Source organism: Prionailurus viverrinus, chromosome D1, assembly GCF_022837055.1.
Source record: "Prionailurus viverrinus isolate Anna chromosome D1, UM_Priviv_1.0, whole genome shotgun sequence".
In the NCBI taxonomy this organism is placed as follows: Eukaryota; Metazoa; Chordata; class Mammalia; order Carnivora; family Felidae; genus Prionailurus; species Prionailurus viverrinus.
The window spans coordinates 101,352,242-101,375,944 of record NC_062570.1 but is presented as its reverse complement, the minus strand read 5'-3'; the positions used below and the strand labels follow the sequence as shown (position 1 = coordinate 101,375,944).

The 23,703-nt window shown below is 36.3% G+C and overlaps 2 protein-coding genes across 2 annotated transcripts; both read left to right on the top strand.

Annotated features, from left to right (window-relative positions):
- Positions 1-6,492: 6,492 nt before the first annotated feature.
- Positions 6,493-7,425, top strand: LOC125177207 (olfactory receptor 5W2-like). Its single transcript, XM_047879322.1, has one exon. It carries the CDS (start codon positions 6,493-6,495, stop codon positions 7,423-7,425), a length of 933 nt encoding a protein of 310 aa, XP_047735278.1.
- A 14,410-nt stretch (positions 7,426-21,835) lies between these two features.
- Positions 21,836-22,741, top strand: LOC125146653 (olfactory receptor-like protein OLF2). The gene is given in 1 exon segment (XM_047823361.1): positions 21,836-22,741. A coding segment is annotated over 1 exon segment (906 nt).
- Positions 22,742-23,703: the final 962 nt, after the last annotated feature.

The following is a 23,703-nucleotide window of genomic DNA, read 5'->3' as shown; positions in this document are numbered from 1 at the left end:
CTGGGAACCTGCAACACATGTATCAGCAGATACACAAGGGATTTTTATCAAACATTTGTTTTTCATACAGTCAAATTCAAGTCATAACCCACGATGTAAGAAAACATTTAGAAGTTTCAAAATTGCTGCTAAAGAATAGACTACTGTTCAATGATCGCTAGCTTGGAGTTAATACTAAAATGTGTTTTATCAGGCTGTCTTAAGGGATATAGTAAATACCTAAGAAAAGTGATTGTGCGCGCATGTGTGTCTGTAATATATCTCATTTATATGATAGATTACTGGATGAAGAAGGAGGCCAGATTCTATTGGTTCGTATGGAAGCTCTGTACTTGGCTAGTGAGAGGCATTTTGAACAAGTTACTTCATTTTCTTTTTTTTTTAAGTTTATTTATTTATTTTGAGAAAGACAGAGAAAGTCTGAGTAGGGAAAGGGCAGAGAGAGAGAGGGAGAGAGAGAGAGACCCCAAGAAGGCTTGTGCTGCCAGTGCAAAGTCTGATGTGGGGCTCAAACTCACCAACCATGAGATCATGACCTCAGCCGAAGTCAAGAGCAGGGGGCTTAACCAACTGAGCCACCCAGGTGCCCCAAGTTCATTCATTTTCTATGCCTGTTAACTTATCTGAAAAATGGGGAGAATAAAGTATGCATGTCAGTGATTGTTGGATGAATAACTGAGCAAATGCTGTGAATAACACCTGTAATTTTTAAGTACTTGACAGGTGTTAATTATAAATATTTGTATTATAGCTAACATTAATCCAAATGTACACTGTATGATGAGATGGTGAGAGGTAGGGAGGTCATAGAAGCATTAATACAAAATCAAGTACACTTTCTTAAGTTCAGTTCAATAATACGCTGCTAATCTACCCCCATTCTACTCCAAAGCAATTTGAAAATTTTTTCTAAGTAGCAATTTGAAGAATATAGGTTAACTGCAAGGCAAACTTTTTGTCTTCCTATATTTTTTTCTTTTTTATACACCAAAGTATTACTAGAGGTATGGAAGGAACATCTTGGTCTTCTCAAAAACAGAATTGGCTCTCCAATATATATCACCTGTATCCTCTTGGGAGATCAACCCATATGCCCTTGTGGGATGTTTGAAGGCTGAAATTAGAGGCATGTATCATGCAAAATGTATTTCAGTAGCTTATGTGTTTTTTTTTCTGTATGTTATTTTTATTCTTTTTTCTCTACATAATAAATATTTATAAGCTTTGACTCAGAAGTATTAAAGTTTATAAGTACATTTAAACCCATGTACTCTTTGTTGTGAAAGTCCACAAGATGCAGCCCAAAACATTCTGTTTTAAATTCCTCTAAGAATCGTTTCTTTAGATTTCTGACCAACAATGCTTCTCTTGAGCATGTCTGTTGTTTTATTTACTAAAAAGAGAGCACAGTCACTCAAAGCTACATACCCACCACCATACTCTAATATTAAGTTTATATTTCCTTAGCCAAGGATTACTTGGCCAAGGCTATAGAGAATCACAAAAAGCAGTATTAGATAAGTATATCTCAACGGCTTTTCATGTTCACTAAACACTTAACATATGCAAATATCTGGGGCACCTGGGTGACTCAGTCAGTTACGTGTCTGACTCTTGATCTTAGCTCAGGTCTTGATCTCAGGGTCGTGAGGATCTCGGGTCCCACGTTGTGTTCCATGCTGGACATAGAGCTTACTTAAAACAAACATAGGCAACTATCTGTTAGTGATATGTCTACAGCGCAATATTACATACCCAGATGCCTGTGAAAATCTTATTTTTCCTACATCACTATGTCTTGGTGCTCAACAGTTATATCACCAAACATTATGCCACTTATGAGAAAATTTAACAGTTTCCAAGTAAAGGAATAACTAAAAATACAGGGTATCAGTATGTTTTCAAGGTCCCCAGAGCTGCTGTTAATTGCTGAGCTTTCTAGATGGCCTACACTGCTTTTCCTACTGGTAACATACAGTATTTCATTACCAACAGGCCACCTGCTAAATCCCCAAGACTGTATGATAGGCAGCAAGGCCTGAATTTATATTTCAGGCCCGGAATGGTCAAACTTTCCACGGCAGCCCATTTAGCTAAGCCTTCCTCTGTGGTTTTTGCTGAAGTCTATGTGGTCCTTGTGCTATTACTGAAGCTGCTTAATCATCATTTCAGTAATAAGAACAGAACCACTGTAAACATTATGGAAACAGGAGATTTATGCCCAACCCTCATGTAAATTCCTATTTTGTACCAATTCCAACCTGAAACAGCATTGAAACAATTTAGAAAATGCATCTATAGACACACTGACGGCAAGATCCCAAATAATCCACTCCTTTTCAGCATGCCATTCAGGGACTTTCTTATAATCACATCCATCTTTCAAATCAGACAACAGCAAACACATGCTTGCTTTTAACAGATTCACTCATACAACTGAAAGAAAAAAGAGGCTACACAAAGTTTCATGTGCCATTTTATCCTTACGGGGGTGACCTAGGGTTCTTCTAGCTAAGTCACACACCTTTGACAGCCTATAACTTGTGGAAATTTTGAGATAGAAGTCTAAACCTTCTCACGCTATCTTATGGAAGGAAGTAGGGGAATAGGCGAGGCGGGAATATTAGTTAACATATTTATCTCGAAACAAAAGGAAAACACAATCATAACTCCTACGGTAATGCTTTCATTACTGGCCACGTGATCACCGTTCAAACATAGAATTTCCTTTTCTCTGCAACCTCCTCCGAATTCCCCTTAACTTCAACAAGCACCCCATTGTCTTGCTTTCTTGCCTTGTAAAGTGGCCCAAACCTATATCCCTCAAGTATAGATATCATTGCTAGTTCTATTTGGGGCCGTTATGGTTTTCTATCAACATTCTAATAATGGATTTGAGCGTTCTAAAAGGTGCCCCGGAGGGGCGCCTGGGTGGCGCAGTCGGTTGGGCGGCCGACTTCAGCCAGGTCACGATCTCGCGGTCCGTGAGTTCGAGCCCCGCGTCGGGCTCTGGGCTGATAGCTCGGAGCCTGGAGCTTGTTTCCGATTCTGTGTCTCCCTCTCTCTCTGCCCCTCCCCCGTCCATGCTCTGTCTCTCTCTGTCCCCAAAATAAATAAACGTTGAAAAAAAAAATTTAAAAAAAAAAAAAAAAATAAAAGGTGCCCCGGAGGCTCTCATGCATTCCAGGAACACTCCCTGCTACCTTAGCTCTATGGTAAACATCACATGTTCCCTTTATATTCAGGAACAATCACCCCAACTGGTAGAGAACCCCCTTTTGCCTGTTCACTAAGGAGCATGAGGGTCTTAAGTGACCAGATAGCTGTCTTGGCATTTGGTTCAATGGAACTAATTTGTGTTACCTGTTGGAAGAATTACTTTTTTTTCTTTTTAAACAAAGACCAAAGACCCTAAAATTACAAAGGAGGGAAGCAAAGTTTTTGTTAATGGACCATTAGGAATAATAAGAGAAGGGCTACATCTTTTTCTCGGCTTTTTTAGAATTATCAGCATCTATGTGAATTTCCTTAGATGCATTATCCTTGTACATAGCAGGTATATTAATAGAAAAAATCCCCAAACCCAAATCTAGTATATTACTAATATTTTCACTTCATCTTCCATTTTAAATAGCCAGAAACACCCAACAATAAATATTTAGAAAGCCATGACTTTTGCAAATCCCTATACTAGATAGTTTAGAACACAAATACAAACACTGGTCTTATTCCTGAAGTCTCAAATGTAGTAGTACAATGTACTCATTGAGTACAATGTACTCAATGAGTACAATGTACATTGAGTACAATGTACTCAAATGTAGTACATCTACAAAATGTAGTAGATGAATTTTCATATGAATAAAAGGAACAGAATTTAGTAAAGAATGTATTAAGTGTAGAGAATGTGATGGAGTCCTAAAGTCAATGAAATGGTGACTTGCATGTGGTCAGGGGATGGGAAGAAGACCAGGCTCCCTGAGGAAAGCAGCCCGGCAAGCCAAGTACCATGGACAAGAATATTTTTAGCATCGTTATTCGCAATAGCCAAAATGCGGAAACAACCCAAAATGTCCATCCAACTTATGAATGAATCAACCGATGTATTATATCCATAAAGTGCATCCAACTGATGAATGAATCAACCAATGTATTATATCCAGACAGTGAAGTATTATTCAGTCATAAAATGAAACAAAATTCTGAATCACGCACCAACATGGATGATCCTTAAAAACGTTAGGCTGGAGGAAAGAAGCCCATTTCGACACAACACAATTGATGTTGTTTATTTGAGATGTCTGGAGTGGGCAGAGTAGAAAGTGCATTAGTGTTCTGGTTGCTGGGAAGGAGGGCAAGGGCTGTGGCAATGAACAGGTATGGGTTTCTCACAGGTCTGGCGTCAGATACTGGTGATGGCTGAGCAGCCTTGAAAACTTGTTAAAAACCAAAGAACTGCATTCTTTGAAAGGGTGAATTTTACAACGATCAATTATATTTCAATAAAAAGAAAATGTTATCAAATTATGCTAATATGCCTCAATACGGTGGGAAGGAGAATATTTCAAATATGGAAGAAACAAAATGAACAATCAAAAGGAGCTAGAAATGATTAAGGAGGGGTTTACTTGGGTTTTATTAGATTTCCTCTTTGACTGGAGAAGAATGATGCAAATTCTGAGAAGCTGAAGCATACTATAAAAATAATTTGGGGTATTCTTCCTGGCAGAGATCAACTTGGTAACAGTAGTGAAGCATTAAAGTTCAGCCTTTGCTATAGTTGTTTCCGAATTCACAGAGGGAATATACAGAACCAGGAATATAATTAATGATATGTTTGCCTAACATCAAAGCCTAAGGGCAGTAGCTACAGATTTAAGTCCCAAATGCACCTGCTAAAATAAAATGCCTGCTTCCTATTGTTCAACCACCAAAGACCTGCTCATCTCAGGTAGGCTTTTAGGTTGTAATTTAAAGAATATAGGGTTAAAAACTTAAATTTTTAGGAAAAAAAGTTCTTTTTAAAAAAGCATCTTTTTGCCTGCTTACTCAATGAAATAAACTCTGCAGTTTAATGGACAAAAATATTTTCTTCTCAAAACTGAATCTGTCTGAGCTTAGTATTCACAATATAACTTTTTATTTATTTTATTTGGATGTTGGTTTACAGGAAAGCTTCTATTACTGTTATTGCTGGGTAAGTATATACATGAATTTAAGCAGTTTTTTTTTTTTGGTTTTACTTAAACATAATGTAGGCACCACTTTACAAATAACAACATACACAAACGCATCTCCATGTGAACCACATGCCGTATTTACTTCAGTCTAAAGAGCAAGTCCATTGTCCACTTTCTATTCTTATGTACGAGAGAGACATATATACACATGCAAATACATGACACACACATAAACACACACAAGGAAGAGAACCTGTATCACTCAGACGTGTTTATCATTCCTCATCTTACTTTCGTTTTTTAATATAAAAGTCCATTCAAAATCCAAAGACATGCAAATGTATGTGTTAACTTCTTTTTTTTTTTTTGCCCTTTTCTTTGGTTAAGAGACTCCTCCTTCGCATCAGACCACTCCACAAACAGGTAATGAGTATTTTGGCAAAGCAATAATACATTTCCTGAAAAAAGTCAGTAATTCTTACTCCTTGTCCTAGCAAACACTGTAGACAACTCACCCCAGGATCAGGAATATAATTATTTTCATTGTTATTAGTGTGATATGCTCATTGTTTCTAAAAACTAATATAAAAACATCTTTTAAGCCGATCATGTTTTTTTTAAAGAATAGAATAAATATACTCATTTTGTGTGTGTGTCCATGGAATACTTTCAAGCAGAGAAAAGGCTTAGTCCTCCATCTTATGGCCTAACATTCGTGCTTCTTCAGGTTATTTTGAAGATGTATGAGATATCAATTCACCCAAATATCATCCTTGATAAAAGGAAGGTGATATTTGGAGGAATTAAAGAGCTTGTTGAAAGTTGCATCCCTCATAAATGACATCTAGATTTATAAAGTTTATTTATTTATTTACTTGCTTATTTTGAGAGTGAGAGAGAGAGAGAGAGGGAGACAGCAGGGGGAGGGGCAGAGAAAGAGAGAGAGAAGCCCAAGCCGACTCTGCACTGACAGTACTCTTCACAATGTGGGACATGAACTCGCAAACCGTGAGAAACTGAGCTGAAATCCAGAGTTGGACACCCAACCGACTGAGCCACCCAGGTGCCCTAAATGACATCTAGATTTATATCAAAGTTTCTTAACCACCTATCGTAGATATTTTTATTATTACCATAGAGGTAGCGATGCCTCTTTAAAGAATTGACCAAGTAATTTTATGAGTATAAAAGACAGTTGAGGGAAGAAATTGTGTTCTGCCTTACAGGTATTTTGTGGCTGTCGGAAGAGTTACATGTGTATCTATCATCGTCTTGGTCATGTTCTCAAAAGTTTAGATAAGGATATAGAAGAATGGATGGAGGAAATTGTTCATCCTTGACTGATTTCATTTTCTTGGGAATTACCAATAACCCTGGGATGAAAGCAACCCTATTTACAATGTTTCTTGTTATTTATCTCATTAATCTTTTTGCAAACCTCGGAATGATTATTCTAATTAGAATGAATTCTCAGCTGAACACGCCAATGTACTTTTTCCTTAGCCACCTCTCTTTCTGTGACCTCTGTTATTCCACAGCTATTGGGCCCAAAACGTTGGTAGACCTTCTAGCCAAAAACACATCAATCCCTTTCGTTGGCTGTGCTCTGCAATTCTTGGTCTTCTGTACGTTTGCTGATTCCGAGTGCCTACTGCTGGCGGTGATGGCCTTTGATCGGTACAAGGCCATTAGCAACCCCTTGCTCTACACGGTCAACATGTCCAGCAGAGTGTGCTTCCTGCTCATGGCCGGGGTTTACGTGCTGGCCACGGCAGATGCTTTGATACACACGACACTAACATTCCGGTTATGTTTCTGTGGATCAAAGGAGATTAATCATTTCTTCTGTGATCTACCTCCACTCTACCTTCTTTCCTGCTCAAATACAGAGATCAATGAGTTGGCATTATTCACATTTTTTGGCTTCATTGAACTGAGTACCATTTTAGGAGTCCTTATCTCTTATTGTTATATAATCCTATCCGTCCTGAAGGTCCACTCTGCTGAGGGGAGGTTCAAAGCTTTCTCCACCTGCACCTCCCACTTAACTGCTGTTGCAACTTTCCAGGGGACCCTGCTCTTCATGTACTTCCGGCCGAGTTCTTCCTACTCTCTTGATCAAGACAAAATGACCTCCTTGTTTTACACCCTTGTGATTCCCATGTTAAACCCACTGATTTACAGCCTGAGGAACAAAGATGTGAAAGAGGCCCTGAAAAAAATAAAAATTAAAAGATGGTTTTAAATATCACATGCACACACACACACACACACACACACACATACTTTGTGGTTATAGTTTATATAAAATTATATTGCATAACAGAAGAGAAATAAAGTTGTCTCGAAAACTTTAATTGAATAAAATGAGTTTGTTTTGAAGCCCTATCACAATAATATTGCAGTTCCTTATATATATCATACTTTATTATGCATCTAGATTTTGTATACGGTACTCCTTCTTTGTGGAAAACTTTTCTCACTTTTCTCATTTTGCCAGATTTTTATTTGTTCATTCATTCATTCAAACATTAATTTATTATACTTAGATTGAGTGTGTGCTTACTAAGTGAACTTGGGTATTTAAATGCTTTGTATCCCATGGCATATCCAGTAGTTTCTATACTAACGAATCTTGTAATCTACTCAAGGTAACCAACATTACCTAACTAAGCACCAAATAATTCATAACTTTCAAATTCATCATGAAGTAAAAAAACAGGGGGCTTTATCCACAGAAAATGTCTAAATCTAGTATAAAAGAAAGGCTTCATTGGCTGGAGATATTGAGTCTCAAAAGATGCAAGTTGGATCCTGGAGAAGTAAAGATAGTAGGCAGTGTATCTGACAGTTAGAGAGGTCTTGAGGTGGCCAAGTCATGACTTTTCAAAGTAAAGAAGTTGTGGTTGCCAAAACATGGATGGACCTTGAGGGCATTATACCGAGTAAAATAAGTCAGACAGAGAAAGATAAATATTGTATGATCTCACTTGTTTGTGGAATCTAAAAAAGCTGGACTCATAAAAGCAGAGAGTAGAACAGTGGTTGCCAGGAGCTTGGGGAGTGGGCAAAATGGGGACACGTTGGTCAGATAGTACAAACTTTCTGTTATAAGCTGAATAAGCTTTGGGGGACATAGTGTGCAGTATGGTGACTACAATTAACAATACTGTATTGCATAATTGAAATTTGCTAAGAATTTGTTCTTAAATGTTCTCAACACGATATAAAGTTGGTAACTACGTAAGGCAACGAATGTGTTTATTAACATTATAGCAATGATGATTTCACCAAGTAGACATATATCAAAACCCACCTTGTACCCTTTTAAAAATTCCCAATGTTATATGTCAATTTGATCCCAAGAAAGTGGGGGAGAAGAAAAGGAATCAAAATGGTTAGGTTATAAAGAACAGCGGAAAGGGCTTTGGGCATCATTGTGCTGTAATTATCAAAAATCAGTTCCTCTACCAATCCTCCAGGGAAATTTCTTTCCTTTCTTTTCTCTTCTCTGTCCTGGATAAATGTCTCTTTTTGTAATACATAGTAAAACCTCTCCCTTAAACACTGTTTTAATATCATTCTGTTTACTAAATAATTGCTTCTAATATGTGGTTGGGAGAATTCTTTGTCAAGAATTGAACACTTTGGGGGCACATGGGTGGTACCTGGGAGGCTCAGTCAGTTAAGTGTCTGACTTAGGCTCAGGTCATGATCTCATGGTTCATGAGTTCGAGCCCCATTCTGGGGTCTGTGCTGACAGCTCAGAGCCTGGAGACTGCTTCAGATTCCCTGCCTCCCTCTCTCTCTCTGCCCCTCTCCCACTCACACTGTCTCTCTCTCTCAAAAATAAATAAGCATTAAAAAATTTAAAAAAGAATTGAACATTTTGTTTGTATTATCCAAAGTAACTGCTTACTGTATGGGACACAAAATGGAAAAAAAAAATTAAATGATAAATTAAAAACACCAGGCAACATTTTTGAATGTTTATTAGAAATTAGTAACACAATTATATAACTGTAAAGTATGTAGTCAGAATATATATATATATATATATATATATATATATATGCAATTTATTATTATACTGTTATGTTATATATTATATTATATTATATTATTATATTATGTTATATTATATTATATTTTGTTTTCTATAACTTTTAAGGAAGTACATAAAATGATTGTGGATACCAAGATAATGAGTCTGTAAACACCTACATATTAGTTACACTAGAAACAAAGAGCATTTATGTGTGTATGTTCTTGATATTGGTCTATTTGAACTTTCTCTGTTTTAATTTCTAATGACTAAAACAACTTGTTGAAATAGCATGGGAATGTCCTTATATTTAAAGAACCATATCAGACCCAAAGACACTCTTAATTATCCATTACAATTGTTGAAGCTAAAAACCACTGAATTTCTTAGATTTTGTAGCTGCTACTTTTAAATAGTTTTGTGAGCAAACATTTTAGAGTGGAAGAAACAATTCTTCTCCTTTTTCAGAGGGCATTTGTGGAACCCTGTGACCTGTCACTGGGTGTCATGCTGGAAAAGAAAAACTGTGAAGAAATTTATTTATTAATAAAAGGTTTGAAAGGTTTTCATCTGTACCATATTTTCTCAATGAACACAGGCACTTTTAAAATTAAGAGCAGCAGCATGGAAGAAAACATTGCTTAAAATACTTAAGTCCAAAAAAAGAGAGTGTGAGTGGATTGCTACTTAAAATTAGAGAATTTTAATATGCAATCTGATTAACCAGCATTGCTCCCTTAGGACAGCCACCATATTTTCCAGTTTCTGAAGACTGATTTGATCTACATATTAACTGTTTTTTCAGATCTAGTGGGTGTGAACGAAGAAATAGGAACTTCTACACCCCAGAAATGGAATTCCAAAAATAGAATTGACTGACTCAACTAATTTTGGGTTACCTCTCCCTAAATTTGAAGCCAGGTAGATAATACCAATTTCAGAGAGCCAAGTACTTGTCAGTGTGACCCTTTTTAGTGGCCAGTTATGCAAATTCAGAATTTCCTAGACACTTCAGAGAGTGGATATCCAACTTCATTGGTATTCAAGAAAATAAAAATGAATATGTAAATGTAGTATATTCTGATTCGCATATAGAACAGCAAAATATGTAAACAATTGAAATGCCAAGTATTGATGATGATACGGAACAATCGTAGCTCTTACACACTGACAGTAGAAAGCAGAATTGGCATTTTACTTTGCAAAACCGTATGCTTATGTCTGCTCGTGCTGGCCATATAAATGTCTTATGACCTAAAAACTCTATTCCCAGATTTATGCTGTGAAATGAGTGAGTATGTCTGCCCAAGACATGTGTGCAAATATTCCTCATTGCATTATTATCATTAGCATCAAACTGAAAACAACTTAGATCAACACAACAGGACAAGAGTTAACAAAATTTTTTCCTAAAGTGTTAAATGCGGCATATTTTAGGGTTTGCAGGCCATAAATTCTTAGTCACAGTCCCTTAGGATTGTCCGTGTATTGCCAAAACAATCCTCGACCGTATATAAATAGGAAGTGTCTCACGTCCAAACATACTTTGCGCTATAGTTTGACTGTTGCTCTAGAGGAGATAAATTATTTCATGACATGTTAGCACACTGGAAAACGACACAGCAGGAAGTGAACTCACTGCTTCCATGTGCAACAACACGGAGAAATTTCACAAACATACTGCTCCACGAAATGAGCAAGGTAAAAAAAAACCAAAAACGTGTAAAAGCTGTGTATACTTTAAGAACTTAAAACTAACCTAGCTTGCTAGACGTCACCTTGCGGTGGTTCTCGGGACGATTTCTACAGACGCTAGTAACGTTCTCCTTTGGAGTGAAGGAAATTTTTGTTTCTGAAAATAACTGCAGTATACATCCTGAGAAAGTTTCTATAAGTAGATTATACTCTAAATATATTTCCCAAACACATAATGTATTTTCTACCGTATCGTAAGCAACCTCAGGGTTGCTTAACCTAGGTTAACAACCTAGGTTGTTTAACCTAACAGTTCCTTGTACACAGTATGTGTTCTTAATATATCTGTAAAATTGATGTAGTGCAGGCATGTCATAGAATATCTTAGTACACATTCTTCACGTTATTAAAAATACTGACTTGCTTGCAGAACAACGCCTTTATCCACCTGCAGGAACTTCTAGTCTTTCCTCCAGCAGCAGGGAAACTCAGTGTACTTTGGTACCATCATCATGCCAGGAACCCTTTGTCATAATACTCAATGTGACAGGACGGACAACTATTTTCTGAAGAAGGTGATCTTTTAGGTAGATGGTTGCCTACCTCCTACTGCTTGAGTATCACCAAGGTGATCCAGAAACCCCTAATTATACATAATTTTTTCTCGCTTGCCTATAATTGATGTATAGAATTTCTCCTAAAAACATTCTTTTTTCAGTTATTTATAACTCTTTCTCTTTTTTTAAGTTTTTATGCTTTATTTTATATTAGAGAGAGAGAGAGAAAATTGAGGGAGGGGCAGAGAGAGAGGGAGGCACAGAATCCGAAGCAGGATCCAGGCTCTGAGATGTCAGCACAGAGCCCGATGTGGGGCTCAAACCCATGAACCGTGAGAACATGACCTGAGCTGAAGTGGGACGCTGAACTGACTGAGCCACCCAGGCGCCCCTGCAACTCTATTCTTTTAAAAACAATTTAACCAGTTGTTTTTAAGTTTATTTATTTTGAGAGAGACAGAGGGAGAGTGAGGGAGGGGCAGAAAGAGAAGGAGAGAGAGAATCTTAAGCAGACTCAACACTGGCAGCACAGAGCCCAACACAGGGCTGGAACTCACCACAGGGGAGATCGTGACCTGAGCCGAAATCAAGAGTCAGATGCTTAACCAACTGAGCCACCCAGGTGTCCCTTTATAACTCCATTTTTAAGAAAACCAAGATCCATTAGGGTACCTAAGTTATAATAATAATGTGGCTATACAAGCTCAGATTTAAATCATGGGAAGGAGGAGAGTCAAGGGAAGTCAGTTTACATGGTCTTGAGGAGAAACCCTGTTTTAGAGGCTAAAGTTAGGTCCTGGTTGAACAAAATGGAACCTGTGGGATTTTCACATCCCTCTACACAGGGGAGCATCTGAGGAAACAATTAATTTGAAAAGAATCAGAAGAAAGGACTGAGGACAATTCCACATCCTCTGAATAAGTACCAAGGAAGTAAACAATGGCAGAAAATGTCTGGGGTAACAAAAATGAATCTGTTTCTTAATTTTAACTGGTGGGCAATTAGTAGCAATTAGTTACATGGTTTGAGCCTTGCCTCAACAGTATCTCCCACATGAATACTTTTGTTACCTTAGTACTGGGACCATCACACAAAGAATGACAAAGAATATATGAAAGCATCAAAAATTGTCACTGAGAATCATTTTTCCCAAATTTAAAAGTATACTAATTTCATTGTGGAGAGTTCTAGCTTTATAGAAAGCAAGAAACAAAAACAATACACTAATAAGAGAAAAAAAAAAAAGCAGAAGAAATCCTGTGCTCCTGCTAAGTCCCAGATAAAGTTTCTGATTAAACAGGAAAGTACCGGACTACTCAAGAACATAAGCTAGTATATGCCTAACACATCTTAGTTTCTTTCCTCCTCAAGTTTTGCATTTACTGGTTTAGGAGCAGTTAAATGAACTGCATTAAAGCTCAGAAAATACAGCTGATGTGCGTGATTATTATACATTATCTGGAGACATTTATCAACAGTAGATATTCAATGAATGCATAGCAAGCTGTGATATTTAGGTGTCCTGTCTTGATTAGCATGCTGTAAAATGCCACTCAGAACATGGCCACTAAAGAGAGCATCCCCTGCGGCTACCACAGTACACAAATTCAGAGGCCACTGATTTTATTATTATGTATTTACTCTCTGGAATCCTGCAATGCAGCCACCTTCCACATTACTTTCTCATCACACCAATGTCAGCGATGTTCAAGAGTTCAGCTTAATATATATTACAGACCACGCTTCCATCTGGTGACCCTCCTTATATGCTGCCTTCAGCCAACAATCACACAGGCTGGAATCCTGCTGCATTAGAGAACCAACTTAGAGGAACTTGAAGTTGCTTAGAATCCTGGAAATCTGTCATCCCCGGTTTTGTTCATTTCCAAATGAGACTTTAGGGTAAACACACTTGAGCAGTCCCTGAGATTAGCCATGAGAATTATTTCTGGAGAGAGATTTATTTCCTGATGCTGTCATCAGGAATCTATCGAGAGCAAGGGTATTGCATCCAGAAAAGCCTAGTATCTGTGAGACTCCAGATGCCCATGTCTGCATCCATATGAGAAGGTTGTTAATAACCAGTTAGAATACATAAGATAGCATATTAAATATGTGATATTTTATAGTAGTGAAAGACGTAATATATGAAAAAATGGTCTTTCTTCCCTTAAGTCCATTTTGAAGGATTTCCATATAGAAACACAGCATCTGATGAATTATGGATGCACACTTTCATTTATCTCAAGTTATTTATGATATAAAAAATTGCATATAATATGGAAGGGAAAATTTTCCTTACTTCTCTCCCACGTTCTCTGGTCAGTCTAATAATTAAATCGACACAAAACAGACTAACAGGAGAAAAATGTGTAATTTCATATGCTCAGAGCTCATAGAAATACAAGACTCAGTGACCAAAGCAGGCAGCTTTTATACATTCTACACAAAGGAAAAATACAGCGTGAAGAACTGGAAAGTCAAAGAAGTTTGGGCTTCGGGGAGCAAATTAGTAAGGAAGTGATAAAGGTTTCTTTATACAGCCCTTTCTAATCTGACTTTTTCTGGTGATAAAGATGTCTCTGTCCCTTCTGGTACAGGGAAGGCACTTTTCACCTGGGACATTTAGTCTCTTCTTTCGGGGGGAAAAAGAGAGTCAGTGTGTCCTTCTTGCATCTAAGAAAAATATCACTAGTTCAGTTCTAGATAATAATATATTGCTGTGGTTTTCTTATTTATATTTAATTTTCCTTTAATTTAATTTAATTTTCCCTCAATTTAATTTAAATTAAATTAAATTTTTTTCATAAAAATAAAAATGTTCCCCTCTGGTAAACAAAATTGTATCATTTATTGTGGAGACAAATCTTAATTAACTACACATTGTTACCACATAGTGAATCAGGACAGACTTTAGAGATGTAAGTCCTAAGGGCTATCGAACAAAAATGGTATATTCTCTTCTTACTCAGTTTCAGAAAGAAATAACACATTATCAGTCATTTTTGTTCAGGTCGACTTTTCTCCAGTTAAACACAGATCCATATTCTTTTTATGATAAAGACCGGAACTCAGAATAAGGGTTTTATGGTGATGCTGTATGTATTTAATGCATATTTATAAGTTTTAAAAGCAACCCCCATCTGTTAAATATGGCCAAAAAATATTTTTGACTTGAATTCGGATATATACATATGTATATATATATATATATATATATATATATATATAAAGAGAGAGAGAGGAAAAGAGGGAGAGATATTTATATATCTATCTAAATCTATCTATATGTATATATCTATCATCTATCTATCTACATATCTATGTATCATCTCTCTCTCATCTATCTATCTCCCTGTGTGGGTGAGAGAGAGTGATAGAAATGACTATAAAAAGGCTATACCTGCTAATCATTAAGTAGCATAGAAAGAATATCCTAACAGTTTCATACATAAACCACATACCATATTCTTTCTTGCTATTTATCTATTTCATCTGTCTCTGCTCTAGCTTCTGAAAATAAAAGCACTGAATCCACTTATTGAGACGCCATATATACAGCATATATTTGAAGGACCACGTAAGACTCAAAGACACTCTTAATTAATCATTTCCATTGTAGAAGTTAAAACCAGTGAATGTCTTCAATTTTTTAGCTGCGATTGCAAAATGCCTTTGTATGAAAACATTTCACAATGGAAGTAAAGCCCGAGGAGATTCTCAGGTTTTCAAAGGAGCATTTATAGGATGCTGTGACTTCTCACAAAGTATCATGCTGAAAAAATATCTATGGAGAATTTTGTTTTATTTTTTATAAAGTGCTTCAAGGGTTTCCACCAGTATGATCTTTTTCCATTTAACACATACTTTTATGGAGCTCTTACTTATAAGTAGCAGCACAGTAGAAAATATCGTTTGAAATAAATTGTTCAAGAAGAATGGGTTGTCACTGGATTACTACTAATTTAGAGTATGTAAACTTATAATCAGATTAACCCATCTCTCTCCCTTATGTCAGCTATATATTATAGCATCTAAAGGCTGATTGATCTACGTATTGGCTGTTTTATCAGATCGAGTGGTTTTTAACTAAAGAATAAGACATTTTAATCCCTAAAAATGGAATTACAAAAATAGAATTGACAGATTCAATTAATCGTGGGCCTCCTATGTCTGAATATATGAAATTGAACAACACATTCTGGAAAATATTTTTTAAGGAATCGTGACTCAAATAGAAGCTTGGGCAGATGGCCTATAATGACTATCTTGGCATTTTTACATAAATAGGAAACACCACATTAAAAGGCTTTATATATTCTAGCCTGTCTACTTCAACCCTCATTTTAGTCTCTCTACATCATATCCTTCTCACACATTCCCAAAGACTAAAGGCAAATAGCTGCTTCCAAATGCAGTATTATCAGGGCCAAGGGCAAGTCTTTAAATATGGTGACATAAGAGGCTCAACACCCTGCTTCCCACGGACACACCAAATGCATAGCTACACATGGTACGATTCCTTCTGAAAGAAACCAAGAAACTAGCTAAATGACTCCTGCACATCAGACAATTAGCAAAAACAAATACAATTGTGGGTCTTTTGTAAAAATGAAGTGGTACAACACAAATGTACTTTTTTTTCCAAATTTTTATTTAAATTCTAGGTAGGGAACGCATAGTGTAATATCGGCTGAAGGAGTAGAATTGAGTGATTCATCACTTACAGACAACACCCACTGCAAAACACAAGTGCCTTCCTTCATACCCACCACCCATTTAGGTCATCCCCCCCACCAACTCCCTCCATCAACCCTTGGTTTGTTCTTTATAGTTAAGAGTATCTTATGGTTTGCTTCCCACTCTCTCTTTCTCCCTTCCCCTATGTTCATCTGTTTTGTTTCTTAAATTCCACATATGAGTGAAATCATACAGTATTTTGTCTTTCTCTAATGACTTATTTCACTTAGCGTCATACTCTCTAGATCCATTCACATTATTGTAAAAGGCAAGATTTCATTCTTTTTGATGGCTGAGTAATATTACATTGTGTGTGTGTGTGTGTGTGTGTGTGTGTGTGTGTGTGTTCACCACACCTTCTTTATCCATTCATTAGTTGATGGAGATTTGGGTTCTTTCTATAATTTGCCTATTATTGATGATGCTGCTATAAACATTGGGGTCATATAGCCCTTTGAATCAGTATTTTTGTATCTTTTGGGTAAATACTTAGTAGTGCATTTGCTGGGTCATAGAGTATTTTTATTTTTAACTTTTTTGAAGAACTTCCATACTGTTTTCCACAGCAGCTGCACCAGTTTGCATTCCCACCAACAGTGTAAAAGGGATTGCTTTTCTTCACATCCTCACCAACATCTGCTGTTTCCTGTGTTCATTTTAGCCAACCTGACAGGTTCATTTTAGCACCTGACAGGTGCTATCTCCTTGCAGTTTTGATTTGTGTATCCCTGAGGATGAGTAATGTTGAGTATCTTTTCATGTGTCTGTTACTCATCTGGATGTCTTCTTTAGAAAAATGTTGTCTATATGTCTTCTGCCCATTTCTTAACTGATTTATTTATTTTTTTGGGTTCTGAGTTTGGTAAGTTCTTTATAGATTTTAGATACTAATTCCATGTAAACTTTCAGAAAGCAAGAGAAAACTATACAATGTTACATGTCAATTGTATCTCAGTAAAACTAGGAAATCATACCCTCATTTAAATACATAAATGAAAACACACACACACAATACACACATACATATAAACATTTTAATGAGATTATTTTACGTAGGTTTTAATTTTATTTTCTTAGTGGATAATTTTTCCCCTCCTTACTTCATTCCACACATCCATCTCAAGTATGCTACATCTTTTTTTTCTTATTTTCTCATCATGGTCATTCATTAGTGAGTATATGATCATCATTTGCTTTCCATAAAATAGTGTATAATACTGTATAATTCATTGCATGTTAAATTTCCCAATTAACTGTAGTCTTTTGCAAATGCTTCTACACCAATACAAAGGGCACCAATGTATTCCTTTTAATGATTTTACAATGTTGTTAATATATTTATTCCCCTATTTGTGAACATCTCTTTGTTTCTAGTTTTGACTACTATTAACTTCATTAAAATAATTACATTTGTAAAAAGTATACACCGCTTGAAAGCTGGTCCCAGAATGACAATTATTTTTTCCATACTGTATTCATCAAAGCAGTCAAAGTCCAGCCCAATTTAATAGGAAGGGGTAAAGATATCATGTGTCCGTGATATCAAATGTCAAAGAATTTGAAATCATCTTTAATTAAACACGACTACCATCAATCAGTTGTAGAACCTTGAAAATTCTCATTTTCTCATTTTTTATTAGTTTTTCATATATTCAAATTAAATACATAAGTGTGTGTGAATGAATTTTTCTTATACTTGCAAGTACACACAGAACAAAATGAACTAATCGAAAAGATAGTTGAGGGGCGCCTGGGTGGCTCAGTTGGTTGGGTGTCTGACTTCAGCTCAGGTCATGATCTCATGGTTCATGAGTTTGAGTTATGCATCAGGATCTGTGCTTACAGCTCATAACCTGGAGCCTGCTTCAGATTCTGTGTCTCCCCCTCTCTGCCCCTCCCCTGCTCATGCTGTATCTCTCAAAAATAAATAAACAAATTTTTTAAAGGAGGGCACTGGTGATGAGCCCTGGGTGTTTTATGTAATTGACGAATCACTGGATTCTACTCCTGAAACCAATATTGCATTGTATGTTAACCAACTAGAATTTAAAAGAAAATTTGAAAATAAAAAAAGAACAAATAGAACCTTGTTTTTTCCTAAACCTTTTTCATGCACACATGTACTTATGATCTATATTAGCTGAAACAGTCCAAAAGAGCCTCTTTATTCCAACTATTTATCACCCACCAGCCTATCCGCTTAAAATACTTAAGAACAAAGTTTCAGTTTGTACAAGTGCTGGTGCTAGGGCTGCAGGATATACACAAATTAGCCAATTGCAGTTGTTATTATGAAAGAGCTTACAAGGTAGTAAAAGATACATATCTAAATAAAATAAAGATAGTACAAGAAAAAGTAGGCTATGTATAGTGGATGTGATGGTCATAAGATATTTTTTAAGTGTATATATGTCATAGACTCTAAGTCTAAAGTTCCTTCTTGGCCAGTAAGAAAAAAGATGCAGGATTAAAATGCAAGAGATGGCCAATGTCTAGAAAAAGACAAGATCTCCGAATAAGCGTCCTTGTCCTGTTTTTATTAGGATCAGCAGGCTTATAAACATGGTGATGGACGTGCACAAAGAGACGATGAAACTGTGAACATTAACTCATGGATGTGAAGGAAACGGGGGTCTTGAAGACATTCAGGGTTAGGGGTTTGGGTTAATACAAAACAAAATCCTGGCACTGGCAGCCAGGCAGAAGCTTGTTTACAGCAGACATGAGGCACCACCTCTGTTTATCTTAGCCAGCCTAGGGGATGAGACAAATAGAGTCAGTAACTTCAGGGTCAACAAGGCACCTTTTCTTTTGCTAATCAGCTCCACTCTGGGCAGCTTCACATGCAGCGCAGCAGCAGTCTATAGCCCTATTTACCTGTTTACCTAACTTGGTCCTTCCCTCCTGTGAAAGCAATTTTCTGCTATACTACTAAGTTGGGAGACGCTTTCGCCCTGACTACCTAATCTTGCTTACCTCATATACCATTGTATTGGGGGCCTTTGCCCCCCTTCACTATTCTGGAAGCCTTTGTCCCCCCCCCAACTCTATTCTGGGCCTTCGCTCCCCTTCTTTATCCTTATTCCCCTAATCTTGTTTACCTAAACTTGGGTGTGAGCATCCTATGGCTTTGTAATTCTTTGTGCCTTTTTAACACATTGGTGCAAGCCCAGGGAATTCCTAAACTTGTTCCTCACATATTTACTTATTTTGAAAGAGAGAGTGCAAGTAGCAGGGAAGGACACAGAGAAAGGGAAAGAGAAAGAATCCCAAGCAGGCTCCACACCAGCAGCATGGAGGTCAATATGGGGCTTGAACCCATGAATCATGTAATCATGACCTCAGCCAAAACCAGGAGTCAGACACTTAACTGACTGACACACCCAGACACCCTTAGTCATAAAGTAATTCAAACTTATTAATTTAATATATTTAATGGAATAGATAGTAATTAACAAAGTAATTAAGTAGGAGGCCTATTTGAGTTTCATTAGAAGTCCGATCTGATTGGAGGAAGATGGTATAGACTCAAGGTAACAATGAATCATACTATCAAAATCATTTTACCTTCCTAACGATGACCCATTTGGTGCAAGAGCAAAGAATTTAAATTCAGCCTTTGTGGAAATTGTTGCAACATTCACAGGAGAAAATACAGAACTAGATATCTAATTGGATGCTTCTGTATAATATAGAAGCATGAGCACAGAGGCCTGAGATATTTAAATCCCAAATGACACTGAGTAAAAATAAAATACAATCTGTCTGCAGCATTCAGCTATCAGGGGCCAGCACAGAAAGGCTTGCCCATCACAGGTAGTTTCTGAGTCACTAAATTTAAATAATCAACCAAAAAAAAGTTTATATTTGGAAAAATGAGGAATCAAATATTTTTAAAAGTATAAATGATTATTTTACTCATTTCCTTTGGTTAATCTGCAATCAAATGGCAAAAAAAAGAGGTATTTCTCATTTAAGTAGGGTGAATCCATTCATTTTGAGTAGCAAATAAACAGTTTTACTTATTTGTATCCTAATCAAAATTTATATAGATAGACAGATATGAGATTTTTTACTCACTGTGAAAGGGTATATGCAAACTTAAGATTTTTTTCTACTTTTTTTTTACCAGTAATAGTTGAGATATCACTACACAAATACTAATTTGTGTAAATTGAACCCATATGAATCACATATGATATTTACTGAAATCTAAAAGAAAATCAGTTATCATCCATATTTCAGTTTTCATATATCAGTAGAAAGACGGGTACATGCATACACACTCACACACACACACGGAAGCCTATAAATCAAAGGTATGTTTATTACTCTTGTTTTCCTCTTTATTTTTAACCAACAAGTCAGTTTTAAAATCCAGAGATGGAAATGTATGTGTTAAATTCTGCTGTATCCACCTGTTTTTAATATTCTTTTTTTTACTGGTCAAGATAAATGTCTTTTGGCATGAGACCACTCTTGCATGTATGTAATATAAACGTGGCAAAGTAGTAATATATAACTAGAGAAAGGTTTATTAAGATATATCGAATGTCTCAGTAAATACTAAAAACAATGTGGGTGAAAATAGTCACAAACATATTGTTCATTATTCTTAAATCAGAGATATGTTCATTGTTTCAAACTTAATAAGTCTTAAATAAATCATGGTTTCTTTTTTCTAAATGTTTATTATTTATTTTGAGAGACAGAGAGTGCACACAGGCTCGTGAGTGGGGGAGGGGCAGAGAGAGAGAGTGAAAGAGAGAAACCCAAGCAATCTCCACTCTCTCCCTATAGAGCCCAACTCTGTGCTCAATCTCAAGACCATGAGATCATGACCTGAGCCAAAATCAAGAGTCCTATGCTCAACCCACTTAGCCACCTAGATGTCCCAAACAAATTATGATTCTTAGAGAATTCAATAAATGTAATCATTTTATGGTCAATTAGGTATTTTTTTTAATTTTTTTTTAAATATATATATATATATATATTATTTTTGAGAGACAGAGTGTGATCAGGGGAAGGGCAGAAAAAAGAGGGAGACACAGAATCCAAAGCAGAATCCAGGCTCTGAGCTGTCAACACAAAGCCCGATGTGAGACTCAAACTCACAAACTTTGAGACCATGACCTGAGCCAAAGTCAGGCACTTAACTGACGGAGCCACCCAGGCACCCCAATGAGATATTTATTTTTAAAACACAAGAATTCATATTCCAACTTTGTTTTTAATTGAGGTGTTACTTGTGTATTATATTTGATCTGTAATGACTGACTACTGATATAAAGCAACGAAAGTGCACATAAATCATATATCTTATGGACGATACCTAAATTTACAATCAAACTTTCTCTAAATTCTATACCCAAACACTTTAACTTCTGCCAGCAACATAACCATGAAACTTGTCGGGACTACTGTCTCAAGATTAAGACCGTAAAGAACATAATGTGTTGAAATAAATCCTTTGTGATTTACAGATGGTATTTTTCTGAGTGTTAAAACTTTTTTTTTTTGAGTGTTTATTTTTCTGAGTGTTAAAACTGAGAGTTAAAACTTTGTTCTACCATTTCTTGATCATTTCTGTAGCATTTTGGAAGAATAAAGAAGAATGGATGGAAAAAAAAATTGCTCTTCTGTGAATGAATTCCTTCTCCTGGGAATTAGCAATAACCCTGGAATTAAAGTGACCCTATTTATCACATTTCTAGTTGCTTATCTCATCATTCTGGTTGCAATCCTTGGGATGATCATTTTAATCAGAATGGATTCCCAGCTTCACACACCAGTGTATTTCTTCCTCAGCCACCTCTCCTTCTGTTATTCTACAGCAATTGGACCCCAGATACTGGTAGGCCTCACTGCAAAGAACAAGTCAATTCCCTTCTATGGCTGTGCTCTGCAATTCTGGATCTTCTGCACCTTTGTAGATTCTGAGTGTCTACGGTTGGCAGTGATGGCCTTTGATTGCTACAAGGTCATTAGCAACCCCTTGCTCTACATGGCCAACATGTCCAGCAGAGTGTGCTTTCTGCTCATGGCTGGGGTTTACATGATGGGAATTGTGGATGCTTCTGTAAATACAATATTAATATTTCACTTATGTTTCTGTGAGTCAAATGTGATCAACGACTTCTTCTGTGATGTCCCACCTCTCCTTTTGTTGTTTTGCTCAGATATACAAGTTAATGAGTTAGTGATATTCACCATTTTTGGCTTCATTGAGCTGATTACCCTTTCAGGGCTCTTTGTGTCTTACTGTTAGATCATCCTGGCAGTGATAAAGATCCGCTCTGCTGAGGGGAGGTTCAAAGCTTTCTCCACCTGCGCCTCCCACTTAACTGCTGTTGCAACTTTCCAGGGGACCTTGCTCTTTATGTATTTCCGGCCAAGTTCTTCCTACTCTGATCAAGACAAAATGACCTCCTTGTTCTACACCCTTGTGATTCCCATGTTAAATCCTATGATTTACAGCCTCTGGAATGAAGATGTGAACAAAGCTCTGAAAAATAATTAAAAATATACAGTGGTTTCATTGAAAACTTATATGTATGCATTTTTTTTCTCACAATCTTACACTATAAATCATGGAAATCAGAATTGTTTTGGCTATAATCGTGTGATTCAATAAGTATTTATAACATGTACCAATCATGCCAAAATGTGTCATTCCCTAAATACTCCAGGCTTCATTTTATATCTTGAATTTATGTTGGTACTCCTTATTTGTGTGAAATTTTCAGATTCCAAGTTTGCCAAATTTTTGTCTTCAGTCTTTCATTTGTGTATGAATTTAATTTTCTAAATGCTATTGAGTATTTTCTAAGTACCTTTATGTGCTTTGAATTTCATGGTGAATCCAGCAGTTTATTTGCTAATAAATCTCATTGCCTAATGGAAGTTACAATTTTAATTAACACTTAGATTATTTAGAAAACTATAATTACCCATAATGTAAAAAAAAAAGAAAGAAAGAAATGCTAAACACTATAAAACCAAAGTACATTTTTCAAATACAGTGAAGGAAATTGTTGTTTGAGATTACTTCAAATCCACTTGTTTATGACAAAATAAAATTATTTTTGAGAGTAAAGTTGTCTTGATATAAGGATATCAAAAGGATATAAGGATATAAGGATGAAATAGGTTTTTCGGGATTTTGTTATCTCATATGTTTTTACTGATAATAACTCAGTAGCTCAACTGATGAAGGGCCCCCCTGGGAGCTTATTAATAAACACACATGAAGAATCAACTATGGCAAAGGAGTACTTAGACTCTAAATATTGATTCTTGTGAGGACCACCTAAGAGTGTTCTGTCTGAGCAAGGCTACAATATATATCTCTATGTGTATTGCAGCATTATTTACAATAACCAAGGCATGTAAGCCAAGCTGGTGTCCATTAATAACTGAATGGATAAAGAAGGTGTAGTATATATATACAATGAAATATTATTCAGCTGTAAACTAGAATGA